Source organism: Teleopsis dalmanni, chromosome 1 (genome assembly GCF_002237135.1).
Source record: "Teleopsis dalmanni isolate 2A chromosome 1, ASM223713v2, whole genome shotgun sequence".
Classification (NCBI taxonomy): Eukaryota; Metazoa; Arthropoda; class Insecta; order Diptera; family Diopsidae; genus Teleopsis; species Teleopsis dalmanni.
Genome location: NC_051846.1, coordinates 223715596 through 223729671, shown reverse-complemented (window position 1 = coordinate 223729671; position 14076 = coordinate 223715596). Strand labels below are relative to the sequence as shown.

The window sequence follows — 14076 nt, the reverse complement described above, 5'->3', positions numbered from 1 at the left end:
TTCCACTGTTGAATTGTGGTGGGAAACTGCAATGGAAATAATATTAAAATTTAAGTGTATATTTGATTATTTGTATATTTGTACTATTACTATATTTCATTTCATTTCAGATGTAAAAAACGGAAAATTAATATGGACAACAATTACGAAACACTTTTGAACAAAGTAGAAAGTAGGTCAAATAGAAAATATGAATGGCTTGGAGAGCAGGTGGTGGCTACATTAAATGACATGACGAACAAAAACATCATTATGGAGGCCATTACTAAAATACAAGAAGTCACAATGATGTTTGCAGCAAAAGATCTGGCTGAAAGCACCACAGCACCACAAGAGAAACATTCAGACATATTGGCAGAAGCTTTAGTTGGTGTTCTGGACGAGGAAGATATGTAGCCATGAATTGTAAATATTGTACATATTAATGTTTAAGCGTAAAACATTGTAAATATTGTATATATAGTGTTTAAGTTTAAAACATTGTAAATATTGTACATATTAATGTTTAAGCGTAAAACATTGTAAATATTGTATATAGTGTTTAAGTTTAAAACATTGTAAATATTAGTGTTTAAGTTTAAAACATTGTAAATATTGTATATATAGTGTTTAAGTCCAAAACATTGTAAATATTGTATATAGTGGTTAAGTCAAAAGCTTTGTAAATATTGTATATATAAATAATTCATATTAAACAATTGTATATATTGTACATATTACTCATGTTTATAATATACAAAGTAAAATATTCACCTTTAAATAACTGTTCTTTAAATTTATCCAAATTGTGCGGCATACGTTTGGTATACAATATACCAAATAAGAATGCGATAGCCTTGTTTGATATTCTAAACTTTTGTAACTTTCCCCAGTTGCGAAAAATCGTAGTGTTACGGATAATTGCTCTGCAGAAGAAATAGCATTTCGCGCGTTTGTGTCCAACTTTTGTAGATCTTTTTCTACAAGCTGTAACAACAATTTAAATGTATCGCTGGACATCTTGTAGAAGTTGTTGTATGCATATGTATCTAACAGGCGCAGTTCATTAGACACAAATGCATACGAACAGTGAATTCTCCTGTCATCCCGCCACAACTTCGCCGCACTCAACCTTTTACGACGTTGTTTCTGCTGTAGCATTTTTACAAAACATTCTTTGATTAGAAGAGTATCATCTGCCTTCCAAAAGACTATGATATCCCCATAATCGCTAAGTGATTGCATAATTTTTAAAGCCATTTTTTGATACTTCTTGGATTGACTCATTTTTGAAATTGCTTGCAAATAATTGTAAACAAAAATCAAACAAGTAAGCATGTTTATATTTCCTTTTAAATTTAGGAACAACCAAAAAGTAGTAAAAATACGAAATTGGCAACACTGATGTGACACTCTGCATAACATGGCCCTTATTGAAAATACGAAGAACGTATTTTTAGATGCAATTTTATATTTTTGTATTGTACATTACATCAAGATAATTCTAGCCGTGGGACAAATGTTTTTGCCACAAAACATTGTCAGTGGATTGATTTGTGTCGGATTAATAATACGATCAAATTCAACTTGCCCTTAAATAAGCTGTTTTTTACATCTTGAATAGTACATTCCTACCACTTAATACAATAATTACGAATGTAGAAATCATATTAAATTACACGCAAGCTTGTTTGCAACTGCATCGCATTTCACATTTCAAATAAATATTTGGTAAATGCGAGTATCAAATTCATTCCCTATGGCTACTAAGAAACACATACATAAATACAACATTTTATGCCATTATATATTGCGTTTTATTTGAAATTAAAATATTCGTTTTAAAATGTTTATTGTCAGATATGGATGTGGTTAACTTGCTAACACTTTACACAACAAGCAGGAAATACCCCATTAAAAGTATTTTTGTTAGAGCAACTCACAGGATATTTGGAGCAACTGGAAAAATTTTATAATTGCAGTTTATGTTGAAATTTGATAACTTTTTCAGTGGTACTTACTCTTCAACTTCGGTTTTAAACGTTTCCGTGCAAGTTGCTTGCTTGGTACATAAACCATTAGCACCGAAATCAACATAATCTTCGCCTTTTTTTAAATAAGGCAAATATTTCAGAAATACCGTCTCACCCTGGGAATTTTTGTAGGAACAGACGGGCTCAGAGACTGCAATTGAAAAAAAGAATTCTTTCCATTTCTGTGCAACTTTTGTGATTTATAATGACCTGCAGTAACAGCTGTCAACATGCCCAACATAAATAAAGCAGTTAATGGGAAAAAGATGTTCATTTTGTATTAAAGCAGTACGAAAGTACGTACAAAACTATTTTATTTTAATAAAACTTTGAACCGTTTGCCTTAATGTGAATAATTAAACTAAATGTGTTCTACGATTCCAAATCTATTTATATATGGTATTGCTAATGAAATTAGGCTTTGCTTTTATAATCACTTTCAAGATTTTAAGTGCACTTATATTATCTTAAGATCAACAATTATTCATAACATCATAACGCTCACGTTTAATTAAAGCTAGATTTACATGTTTCAATTGTTTAAATTCAAACCTAAACTCACAATAGCAAAGAAACCTGGCAAACATAATCTAAGTAAAGCCCTACAAAATTTATGCGATTGGTTGCTCCTATTCAGTGGTTTAATTTAAAGTTCGAAACTGAAATAACAAATAACTTCAATATCTATGTATATTGTCTACCGTAATAGTAAAATCTATTTGTAAACTTCAATTATATACGTATATACATATGTATGTACATATAGAATGTAGTAGAAACTATCATTAATATGTTTATAAAATTAAATTTTGAGAATCTTTCGGACAGTCGCTCTGGTTTTCAATTATTATTGGAACCATTTTTATACATAGATAAATTTATCGTTGTTTATAAATGTTTGTTTTTTCCGTATATATAAATGTATATTCGATAATAAAAGAATATAAGTTAATATGTGTGTATCAATTACAATATTATTATCAATTATACAAACAGACTTAATGTTTTCTAAGCTGTAATAAATACAATAGGCGCACCTTTTAAATGTAGGGACAAATTAGATTAACAGAAATAGTTTTTTACTTGTTTTATAACATTTAAAATTTCTAACAACTACACTGAAAAAAATTGTAATTAGTAATTACTAAATATATTTATGTCGATATTAACCCCCCTATTTTGCGAACTTGACAAATTTGCTAAATATTGACAATTATTTAAGATTTTCATCCAGCAAAAAGCTGTTTGCTATTCTAGATAAATCTTTTCAAATTTCAAAGCAAACTGTCCTGTGTTTGTCACCACACTCTGTTGAACGATGATATGCAAACAAAAATCAGCTGTTCGCGGTAAAAATGAATTCATGTACAACGTAAGTATTTAATATTTTAATAATTTTTTATTTTAAATAATATGTATTTAATAGTAGTAGTAGTAGTAGTAGTAGCTTTATTTTTACTTCATTTTAAAGTTATTATATTACATCGAAGTTATATAATAATTATAATACATATAATTATAATAACTATACATAAAGCTTACAGCTATGGCATTTTAGCCGTCTGCCGGAAGTTTAGGTTAATCTAATAGCTAATTAACTAATAACTAATTAATCCAATTTTTATAAATATTAAATAGATATTCTTACTTATGAGCTGAATACAACATAAAAATTAAATTAAATTACTTTAACAAAAATAATAGATTTTATATAAGTTAATTTAAAAATCTTCATTAATAATATTTTGCCTATATTTAAATGTAGTTTTAATAAACGCCGTTAACAATCTCCAGTTGGGACCATTCAGTAACCGTATGGTTTCATTGACATCGATCGTGGGTTTACCGAAGTACAGCAATCTATGTTCTTTAAAAATTGGGCATTCGCCTACTAAGTGTATAACATCGCCTTTCAATTTAAGGTTGCATATCGTGCACAGCGTGTCTTTCGTGCGGCACGTAGCACAATCGTAGGAGCTCGCGGCGGGTTTTGAAGATTGTCCTTATTGTTTCTAGGTCATATTGCTCGTGAAAGTAATTATTGACATCTAGATCATAATTCAACTTACTATATGCATCTCTCGATATACTGTTTCTTGCCGTTTCTACAAAATTTCTACGTTCTTCAATACTTAGTTTCGTTATTATATTTTTTTGCCACATTTTCCAGTTTTCATTAATACTCAAATCATTAGTTATATTTAAGTCGGATGCCAGATTTGACCATTTTTCAAAAAATAATGTTTTTTCATTTATTAGGTACTGCGCTAATGTTTTTTGAATCCTATTGTCTGGCAAATTCCTAACACGATTGATGTAATCAAAATGCAATTTTAATGTTTGGGTATATAGCGTCGGTAGACCAGTTTCTAAATGCACCATATAATTTGGGGTATTTTTCGGCAAACGAAACGTTCTCTTTATATAAAATGTCTGCAATTTTTCTACTGCGTCATATTCATCAACACCCCAGATTTGCTCTGCATAATTTAGAACTGACTTAACTGTGGCTTCAAAAACTTTGTATTTTACGGGCAGTGACGCTTTCGGATTTCCTAAGACATTTTTCCAGGTACAATTAATAGCCAATTTAGCTTCCTTTAATTTCTCGTTCAAGTGGTTATCGAATTTTGCGTTATATTTCATATTTATTCCTAAATATTTATAATTATTAACCACTTCTAATTGATCATCGTTAAGGTACCATTTTTCATCATTTCTCAATCTTCTAGCATGTTTCCTAAATACCATCACTTTTGATTTGTCTGTATTTATAGATAGTCCCCATAAGTTGCAATATCTATTTAATTCATCTATCATATTTTGTAACATTATTGGAGAATCTGCAAACAACACAATATCATCAGCATATAATAGTACTTTTAGGCACATATTGGCAATCGTAACACCACCAGAAAGAAATTTACTTAAGTCATCAACGAACAGTGCAAACAATATAGGGCTTAAGACACAACCTTGTCTCACTCCGGGACACGTTTGAAACCATCTCGAAGTACTTCTTCCGTCCCATACTGTTGACTCATTGTTGCAGTATAGACTTTGCAGTATTTTCAAAATTTTTGTTGAAAGACCCAGCTGGCTTAGTTTGTAAAATAGTACGTTTCTTTGTATTGTATCGAAAGCAGCTTTAAGATCTACGTAAAAAACATATAACTTCTTGCTTTTTGCAATAAACTCTTGCGCTACACTAGTGATAACGAAAATATTATCTACCGTGGAGTAACCTTTTCGAAATCCAGCTTGAAATTCGCTTAATATGTTGTTTTGATCAACCCAATTTTTAATTCTGTTATACAGGAGTGTTGTAAAGACTTTAGCTGATGTATTAAGAAATGCTATTCCTCTATAATTTACTACATTATTTGGGTCACCTTTTTTAAATAGGGGAAATGTTATGGCTTTTTTGTAACTATCAGGTGGGGCTGCATTTTCAAATATATAATTGTATGATTCAGCCATATGCTCCATAAATTGTGGCGTGGCATATTTTAAAAACTCAGCTGGAATTCTGTTTTCACCTGCGGCTTTGTTATTTTTTAAATTCTGGAGCACTGCATAGACTTCTTCAATCTTTATTGGAGCATCTAACGCTTCATTTATTACATACGGCAGGGCATAACTGAAAGACTTGCTTACTATATTGCTATTTAACTGGTTTTTAAAATGTGCCGCCAAAGCTTCGGCGTCCACTTTAATTCCTTTTATGTGATCTGCACGATTTATTTTTTTAACTCCACTCCAAAATGATTTACTATCAGCTGCTTGGGATATCGACATTGCCATTTCATTGAAATATGACTTCCTTTTCTCATCACACAGCTTTTTGTATTCTCTGTTTACATTTTTGTATTTCTCTAAATCAGCTATATCACCACCTTTTTTAACTGTTTGTAGCCATTTAAATGATTTCTTTCTTGCAGTTTCACATTCAAAATCATACCATTTTTGTTTCCTATTTATACCCGCCGAATTACCCTGAAACGATTTTGCTGCTTGTTTACACAATATTGAAGAATGTCATCTCCTTCCTTCGACGCAAATGTACTACCTTCGCATGCATTAAGGGATTCTTCAAGCTTTTCTTGGTACAGATCTTTATATTTATCTTTCCATATCAGTTTCGGTAGCAACTGCATTTTATTTTCATTTGAATTAGAGGCATCTAGATTTACCATAATTTCCAGTGGCTGATGATCCGAGTATATCATGTCACGTATTTGAAACTCTTCAGTTATTATTAACCATACTCCTTTCACAAAACAATAATCTATCGTTGACCTTGCTACACCTCTGATAAACGTAAATGTACCCTCTCTGTCGCCTTTAGTGCGGCCATTTAACACGGTGACACCAAATGAATTGCAAATTTCTAGTAATTGTTTGCCATTTCTATCTACAATTGTATCCTTTGCTACTCTGTGGCCCAATAGTTCAGCCCACTGCATATTTGGGCTGAATTCCAGACATTGTTCTTTGCCTATTCGTGCATTGAAGTCACCTATTATCATGACATTTTCGTTCTGAGCTTCCACTAATATTTCACATAAGTTATTGAGATCATTTAGCCAGTTATTGCAATTTAGATAAACTGGGATTAAACATAACTTTTGATTATTAGTGGTTATCTCGATTATTGTTGAGTTCATAATGTGCTTGTACACCACAGTACCGCAAAATTGCAATTGCTTTCGTACACCATACAATTTTCCTCCACTGGCTCGACCTCTATTTGTTGTTCTTGTTGCAGGCACCCAATGAAGATTGTATTCTATAAATGTGTTTTCAATATAATCTGTCTTACTTACTAAAAATGTTTCAAATAATACAAATATATCGAATTTTTTAACATACTTCATAAATTCTATAAACTTATACTTATTTGCTAAACCAGCTACATTATACGATAATATTTTAAATTTATATGCTAATTTAGTGTCTGACCTGGCGGCATTTGCATTTTTACTAATTTTTTGTTTGGCATCTTTAACGATTTCCTTTTTTACTAACAGTTTTTTGGTTGATTTATTTTTTTAAAAAGCTTGTTTTTCTCGAGCACTTCTTCCACTTTAATCTCACCATACAATTGCTTTAATTGCTCAACAGCGTCACCATCTTTGCACTTTAGTTTCTTGTTTTTATCAAAGTGCATCCATTTTCCTGATATATTTATACTGTCATTTTTAACATAAATTTTGTGAGTCTTTCTGATGGCTTCAAGATCTCTTTTCAGCTGTAATAAAGCTGATTTATTTTCCTGTCTAGTCAAGCTCAAGTCCTTTTCAATATAAATCGGAGTGCCATGCAGTTTTTTACCATTCTTTAAGACATCTTTTGCCATTTCTGATGTTTCCAATTCTGCAATTACACTCACTTTATTTTTCTTTTCAAATATTACTTTTGTGTCTCGAACTTTAATACTTGTCATAGCCATTTTATCTCGGAAAATTGCCTCCACATCACTTTTTTTTGCTTTATCTTTTAGTAAACCTTTCAATAGTACATTACGACTTTTACTTTGTTCGACAAGTCTTTCAATCTCCCTCCTGTCCTCATCTCTATCATTTCTTAATTGTTCTATTCTAGTTTTAGCCTTTGGTTCTCGTTCTCCAATTTTTCCATTTTCACAGACACGTTGCCTATCTGTTCTTTAAGTTCGCCTATGTCACTCTTTGATGCTAGCGTAGCTATTTGGGAATCAAAGTTGTTACTCAAGCCTGCAATATTCGATTCGAATTTATCCGTCATTTGCTGAATAGCCAGCATAACATCACCGAGCGATAAGTCTGGCGAAAGCTCAGATCGCATACGTTTTTCTTGCCTCTGTGCTTGCCTATTCGGTGTGCACAGGTCCGATTTACTCGTGGCGTTTTTTGCGTCTGCTGGTGGCGATCTTTCAGCTGGCATTTTATATATATATGTTTTATTTAATATTATGATATAGCTGAAAAGTTAATTTTTTAATTTTTTAAATTCTGCTTGTGTTTTCTTTGAAAGCATAAAATTCGGTTTGATACACAAACCCGACAGCACAGACAAGAACCACTCAGAGCTTTATACTTAGTATATTTTCTATAATTTTGTATCGAGCTTAACGCTGAATATAATTTTAAGTTCCACTGATCGTAAGCACTTTTGTGTATATTTGGTTTTTTACTGTTGTTAAATACAACGTTAGTTTGTCCACTGAAGTCTCAATAAATAAAATTATATTATTATCAAATTTTTGCACAACATTCCAACGCGTAGTAATTACACAAACGTTTATTTTCAGTAATCAACCAATTGTCATTAGTTTCTCACGATACAACTTAAATTTTTCATTAAACTTTTCAGCGCGCGCACTTATTAGATATCATTCAATAGGGTTGTATTTAATATAAATTTCCATTTACAGAAACACAAAACACGAACGTGCCACACATAAACAGAAATATATATATCGTTTTTCTAGGCTCATTATGAAATTTGCGCAACCAAAAACATCCCGCACTCAGCTAAAAGCAGCTGGCATAAGAATTAAACATGCGCAGATGTCCAACTCGTACAGTGGCTAAATAGAAAGAGGTAATTTGCTTTATATTTATTACATTTTTGAAATGTATTACCATGTTTTTGTATATAGACGTTCGGTGTGTAGAAGAGCCAACTGCGTACGCGAGCAAGGCGCTTAAAAAGTAGTCAGAGACTTACTGGAGGTGGGTTGAGTTGCAGGACGATTGGCGATTTCGAGACAAACGCATTGGATTGGAGACAGTTGATGGTGTGGAAACGATTAAAACTCTTGGGCTATAATCTTCTGACAGTACAATCAGTTCTGCAGCTCAGTACCATCACCAAGACTAGTGTCATTGTTGAGCCCAGTACCATCGCCAAGCCCAGTGCTATCGTCCATTAGCTCAGTAATTCAAGTGAGTTCTCTATTATTTTCCATTATATATTTTTATCTACTTTGTAATTAAAGTTTTTTTTTAAGAATGACACGAATTCGGCTGCAAGCACTTCATGATCATCATGTGAGCGCAATAGAATAATTAATGCTCTTATTGCTAGGATGAAGATGAGGAATGTTGCTGACGAAGAAAAGAAACTTCGTAAAGAGCACAGTGAAGTGATGCAGGCTATACAATGTCTAACTAATACCATGGCCGAGCTGACGAAGAAAACAAACTTCGTAAAGAGCACAGTGAAGTGATGCAGGCTATACAATGACTGACTAATACCATGGCCGAGCTCTTAAAATATACTTTAAATAATTAGTATATGGTCTAATAATACCATTTGTAAGGATGGAAATTTTTACCAATTTCCAACTTACATATAACTAGTGTGCAGTTGATATCTGAAACTAAAATAAGTTAATTTTTATTTAATATATTAAATGTAAACAACTTACTAAAAGCCACCCCCGCATGCACGCAACTGCATTTCAATGAATTAAACCTAAGATTACATTGATATTTCAAAAGAATGTAAAATATATTTAAATAAATAAATATTGTACCTACCTTATGTATTTATTATTTTTATTTAATTTTTTTAATCTATATACATAAAAGAAGTCGTGTTAGTTAGACCACTTATAACTCAAGAACGGCTGGACCGATTTTAATTAACTTTGATTTGTTGGAATCGTCTCCAACAATATTGGATATTGGAAAAATCCACTAATTTTAGCAAAAATAATAAATTTGTAAATGCTGTTTCAAACTGTTGACAGTTCGAAAGTTTGAGTGATATTGATTTCTTTTTAAATTTTTTTTTCAAATATTTCAAATTTCAAATATAATAAATTCAAATATAATAAATAAATATTGTCATCAATATATGAGGTGAAAGTATCGATTTGTTTGTTTTGTGCGAGTGTTTAATATTAGCAATGCAGCGACCCAGAAAGTCTTATCTTTCTCAACAAAGCCGTAATGCAATTAGGCGTCGAACCATTACGCATGCATCCACTGAAGAAGAACGAGAAATCGCACGAGAAAGGAGCCACATTAGTATGACCCGCCTTCGCGCTTCTCAAACACAAGAGCAAAGAGAGGCAGCCCGTGAAACGGCTCGGTTGGCAATGAGAAATCATCGAGCTTATCACACAGATCAAGAACGAGAAAATATCCGACGATCAAGAACAAATGCCTCAACTATTGATTTGTATCGAGAAGCGTTTCTATACGATTGCGCAAATGAATACACTTCGCATCCTTTCGTTCGCATTGGTCCAATGGACGTTACTTGCGAACATTGCGGAGAATTAAAGTTTGCTGGAGAATCGCCGGGACTGTGCTGCCTTAATGGTAAAGTGAAATTGCCATTATTGACTTCGCCACCTGAGTCATTGCATTCATTGCTTTGTGGTGAAACACCAGAATCACGATTTTCAAAAGTGCAATAGCTACTTTCAAATGACTTCATTCGGGACGGACATTATCGAAGAACATGGATTTAATCATACGTTCAAGGTAATTTATGTTGAAAAGACATTATCGAAGAACATGGTGTCTTTTGCTCTTTATTTAATAACTAATAATTAAAGTCTTAAAACTACCTTAAGAAGCATTGTGCACAAGCGCACATATGCATACGTAAGCATATTATTGTTATATACGGAGTAGCATGCATGCATTGGTAAGTATACAATAACATATCTTTGTTGCGCAAGCGATATTGTTACTTGGGCGATAAGCGACAGAAATATGCTAGTTAAGCACATTCCATGTCGCTGTTCATAACAAAGTGTATTTTATATGCATGTACGCTACAATGGATTTAATCAGACGTTCAAGGTAATTTATGTTGAAAAGAGCAAATGTTCATTTTCTTTAAGAGATTAAATATAAAAAATTTGATCAAATGTGAAATATAGGTGAAAAAGTTTTGTTATATTCCTGTATTTGTGTCTAAAATAAATAAGGAATGTTAACATTTTAAAAAAATTAGCATTATAAATCTGTAATATTGACTTCGCTTTCGACTCCTCAGATTCAAGGCCAGATTTACCATCGAATTGGAGCATTGCAACCTATAGAAGATGCACAACATAAATTCTTTCAAGTATACTTCATGGACAATATGACGAAACAACACAGCAATGAAAATAGTAATTCTTCAAGATCTGCAGCAACTACTTGATGAACATCATGCATTGGTCAAGATGTTCAAGACTACGTTTACCTAAAATTTAATATAACATTCATTGACTGATACGCGGCACGAAGTTCGCGGGGTCACCTAGTATTTTAATATTTATTTTATTTTAATAAATAAATATAAATATCTAAAGCTGCCACTACCGACACTAAGCTAAACACATTTCAAAACAAAAGAAGAAATGTAAAAAGAGTTTTTGTGCAAAGAACTTTGTGCAAAAACTGAAGCGCGCAAATATCATTAAAAGAACTGCGGCGAATGCGCAAAACAGCAACGACGTCAAAAAACAAACCAGCTGTAAACTAATCTTACGCTACATTACAGTTTGATCGAATGCGTATATAAGACAACACATTTGTTAAGGAAAGTTAGTTAGTGATCAACATGCCAAATAGACAGAAGCACGCAGAAGCATTCGAAGGCATTACCTGAGGACAGATATAACCAACTCCCCAAGGCAGTACACGGAGTATAAAGAAAAGGATAAGTATAAAGGAAACACTTAAACCTTTTTTTTAAATATTTATTTATACATATCCTTACATATATATCCTAACCTTATATATATCCTACAGTATATCCTTACATGGTAGCAAATATAAGCGTGAACACGTTCACATCTTGTTACGAAATCCACATAAGCGTGAACACGTTTATATCCTTCCACGGTAGCAAATATAAGCGTAAACACGTTCATATCTTGTTACGAAATCCTGATATAAAGCGTGAACACCTTTTTTTCCTCCTAAAGCCACCGCATATAAGCGACAACACGTTTATATCCTTCCACGGTAGCAAATATAAATGTGAACACGTTTATATCCTGTTGCGAAATCCTAACGTAAAGAGAGAACACGTTTTATCCCATATACCAAATCATATATAGGCGTGATCACGTCCATATATAACAACATCTATAACCATTAACCCTTTTACAACAGTTATCGAAGAACAAAAATCAACAGCACTCTACAGCAAGCACCAAAGAACGATACGCTGGCTATTATCGAATATCCTGTAATAGGGCACCACACAGATACGATATAAACATAGAATAAATACTGTTAGATTTAAGTATATTTATTAATATATATAAAGATTAAAAAGTAAAACTTGAAACGCAGGTTTCTAATATTTTTAAATTTTATTGTAACGACCCAGGACCAACCCCTGAGTATTACTCCGGCGAAAGGAGCGACGAGAAGTGTCGTTACATATTTAAAATGTTACTATAACTATTTTTACAAAATTTATTAAATTTTATTTTTATAAATTTTATTTTTTATATTTTATTATTGTCATATTTTCACAACACCAATATAAATTACTATACATTCAATAATTAAAGTGTTGAAATATAAAGGGATCAAATAAGGTGTGCGTCATTAACTTTATTTTTGTGAAATGGTGCAAGCAAAAATAAAAAAAATTCTAATCCAATTTTCAACGGTTGCATTCTGTTTATTTATTTTTATTGTTTTTACTCTACAAATTTAAAAATAAAATAACAAAAAAAAAACATTCTATTGCGGTGCACCAAAATATAAAGAAAAAAAGTATTCGTTATTTATGCAACAGATTGCAGTTTTGGTAACAATAACTAAAATTTAATATTTCATTGAATTGACTAATTTTGCTGTCATAGCTGAATCTATATTAGCCCATTGGAATCTGTCTATTACAATCTGTTGTATTTGTTTCTTGTTTGAAAATCCGTGTTTTCTTAATTTGGACTCCAAATAACATCAAAGATGTTATATGAGATTTAAGACTGGACTTTGTGGAGGTGTTTTTATCACTTTTGGCAAGTTATAATAGCCTTATAGAACTGAACATTATTCCTAATGCCGACTTTTTCTGCATTTTGCCTCAAGTTCTTTAATATATCGATATATACTTTTTAATGCATTATTTTACTTATTACTTCGATATTATCCACATTAGATGCTGCCATACATCCCCAAATCAAAACACCACCAACACCATGTTTAACAGCAGCTACTGTATTGCGTTCTTCCAGTTCCGAATTTTGTTTTCTATACACAATTACCTTGCCATCGCATCCAAAAAGGTTGAATTTGCTCTCATCAGCAAAAATTATATAATACCAAAAGGATTCTGGCTCTTTTACATAAGCTTTTGCAAATTGTAGCCTTTTATTTCTATTGATTTTGTTTACAAATGGTTTATTTAGTGCAGTTCTTTCTCTATAATCATAAATTTTAAACCATTTCGTACCTCCGTGTGGTACACCACACGGCTAACTTTGAAAATTTTTTAAAAATATATGTAAGTAATTAATTCAATGTTTTTTATTTTTGTTACTTAGTCTGATATCTTAATAATATAAAATATATAATAATAATATATATAATAATAACAATATATAATACATATTTCGAACAGTTTTCATCTGCTCATGTGTTCACCTGGTCAGAAATAAAAAGTCCCAAAAAAATACTTTTTTTAATCAAATGAAAAATAAAATAAACAGGAATAAAAACTAATATATTTGTTATAATATGTGTTCACAAAAGTCCAAATATAATTTTCGTAATTTTTCCGGCGCCTTAGTAACAGTTATTTGCCACCAGACGCCGGCAAAAAAAGATGTGTGGTGAACGCTGGGTCCCATAATACTATAATGATGAAACAATGCAATATAAGTGTTTGTCGTTAGGTAATGAAATAAAATAAAACTAATCTCTCTAATAAATACCAACAATACCAACAATACAGCGGTGGCGATTTTGAGTTTTTACGGTATGCACCGGTTATACGTGGTAAATTTCCCGGAAGATAAACATCTTCTCCTGCACTGTGACTTTCCTTTTTCAAAGCATCGTAAGCGGTAACTTCTGTAATGAACATTGAGTTCTCTGATGCAAGAAGAAGG

General features: G+C 31.8%; 1 protein-coding gene across 1 annotated transcript; it reads right to left on the bottom strand.

Moving 5' to 3' along the window:
- Positions 1–1765: 1765 nt before the first annotated feature.
- Positions 1766–2387, bottom strand: LOC119667820. Its single transcript, XM_038077159.1, has 3 exons — positions 2223–2387; positions 2001–2163; positions 1766–1938 (listed from the first exon to the last, which is right to left on the bottom strand). The coding sequence occupies exons 1-3, from the start codon at positions 2284–2286 to the stop codon at positions 1860–1862; spliced, it is 306 nt and encodes a 101-aa protein (XP_037933087.1). The 5' UTR covers positions 2287–2387; the 3' UTR covers positions 1766–1859.
- Between the last annotated feature and the right edge of the window lie 11689 nt (positions 2388–14076).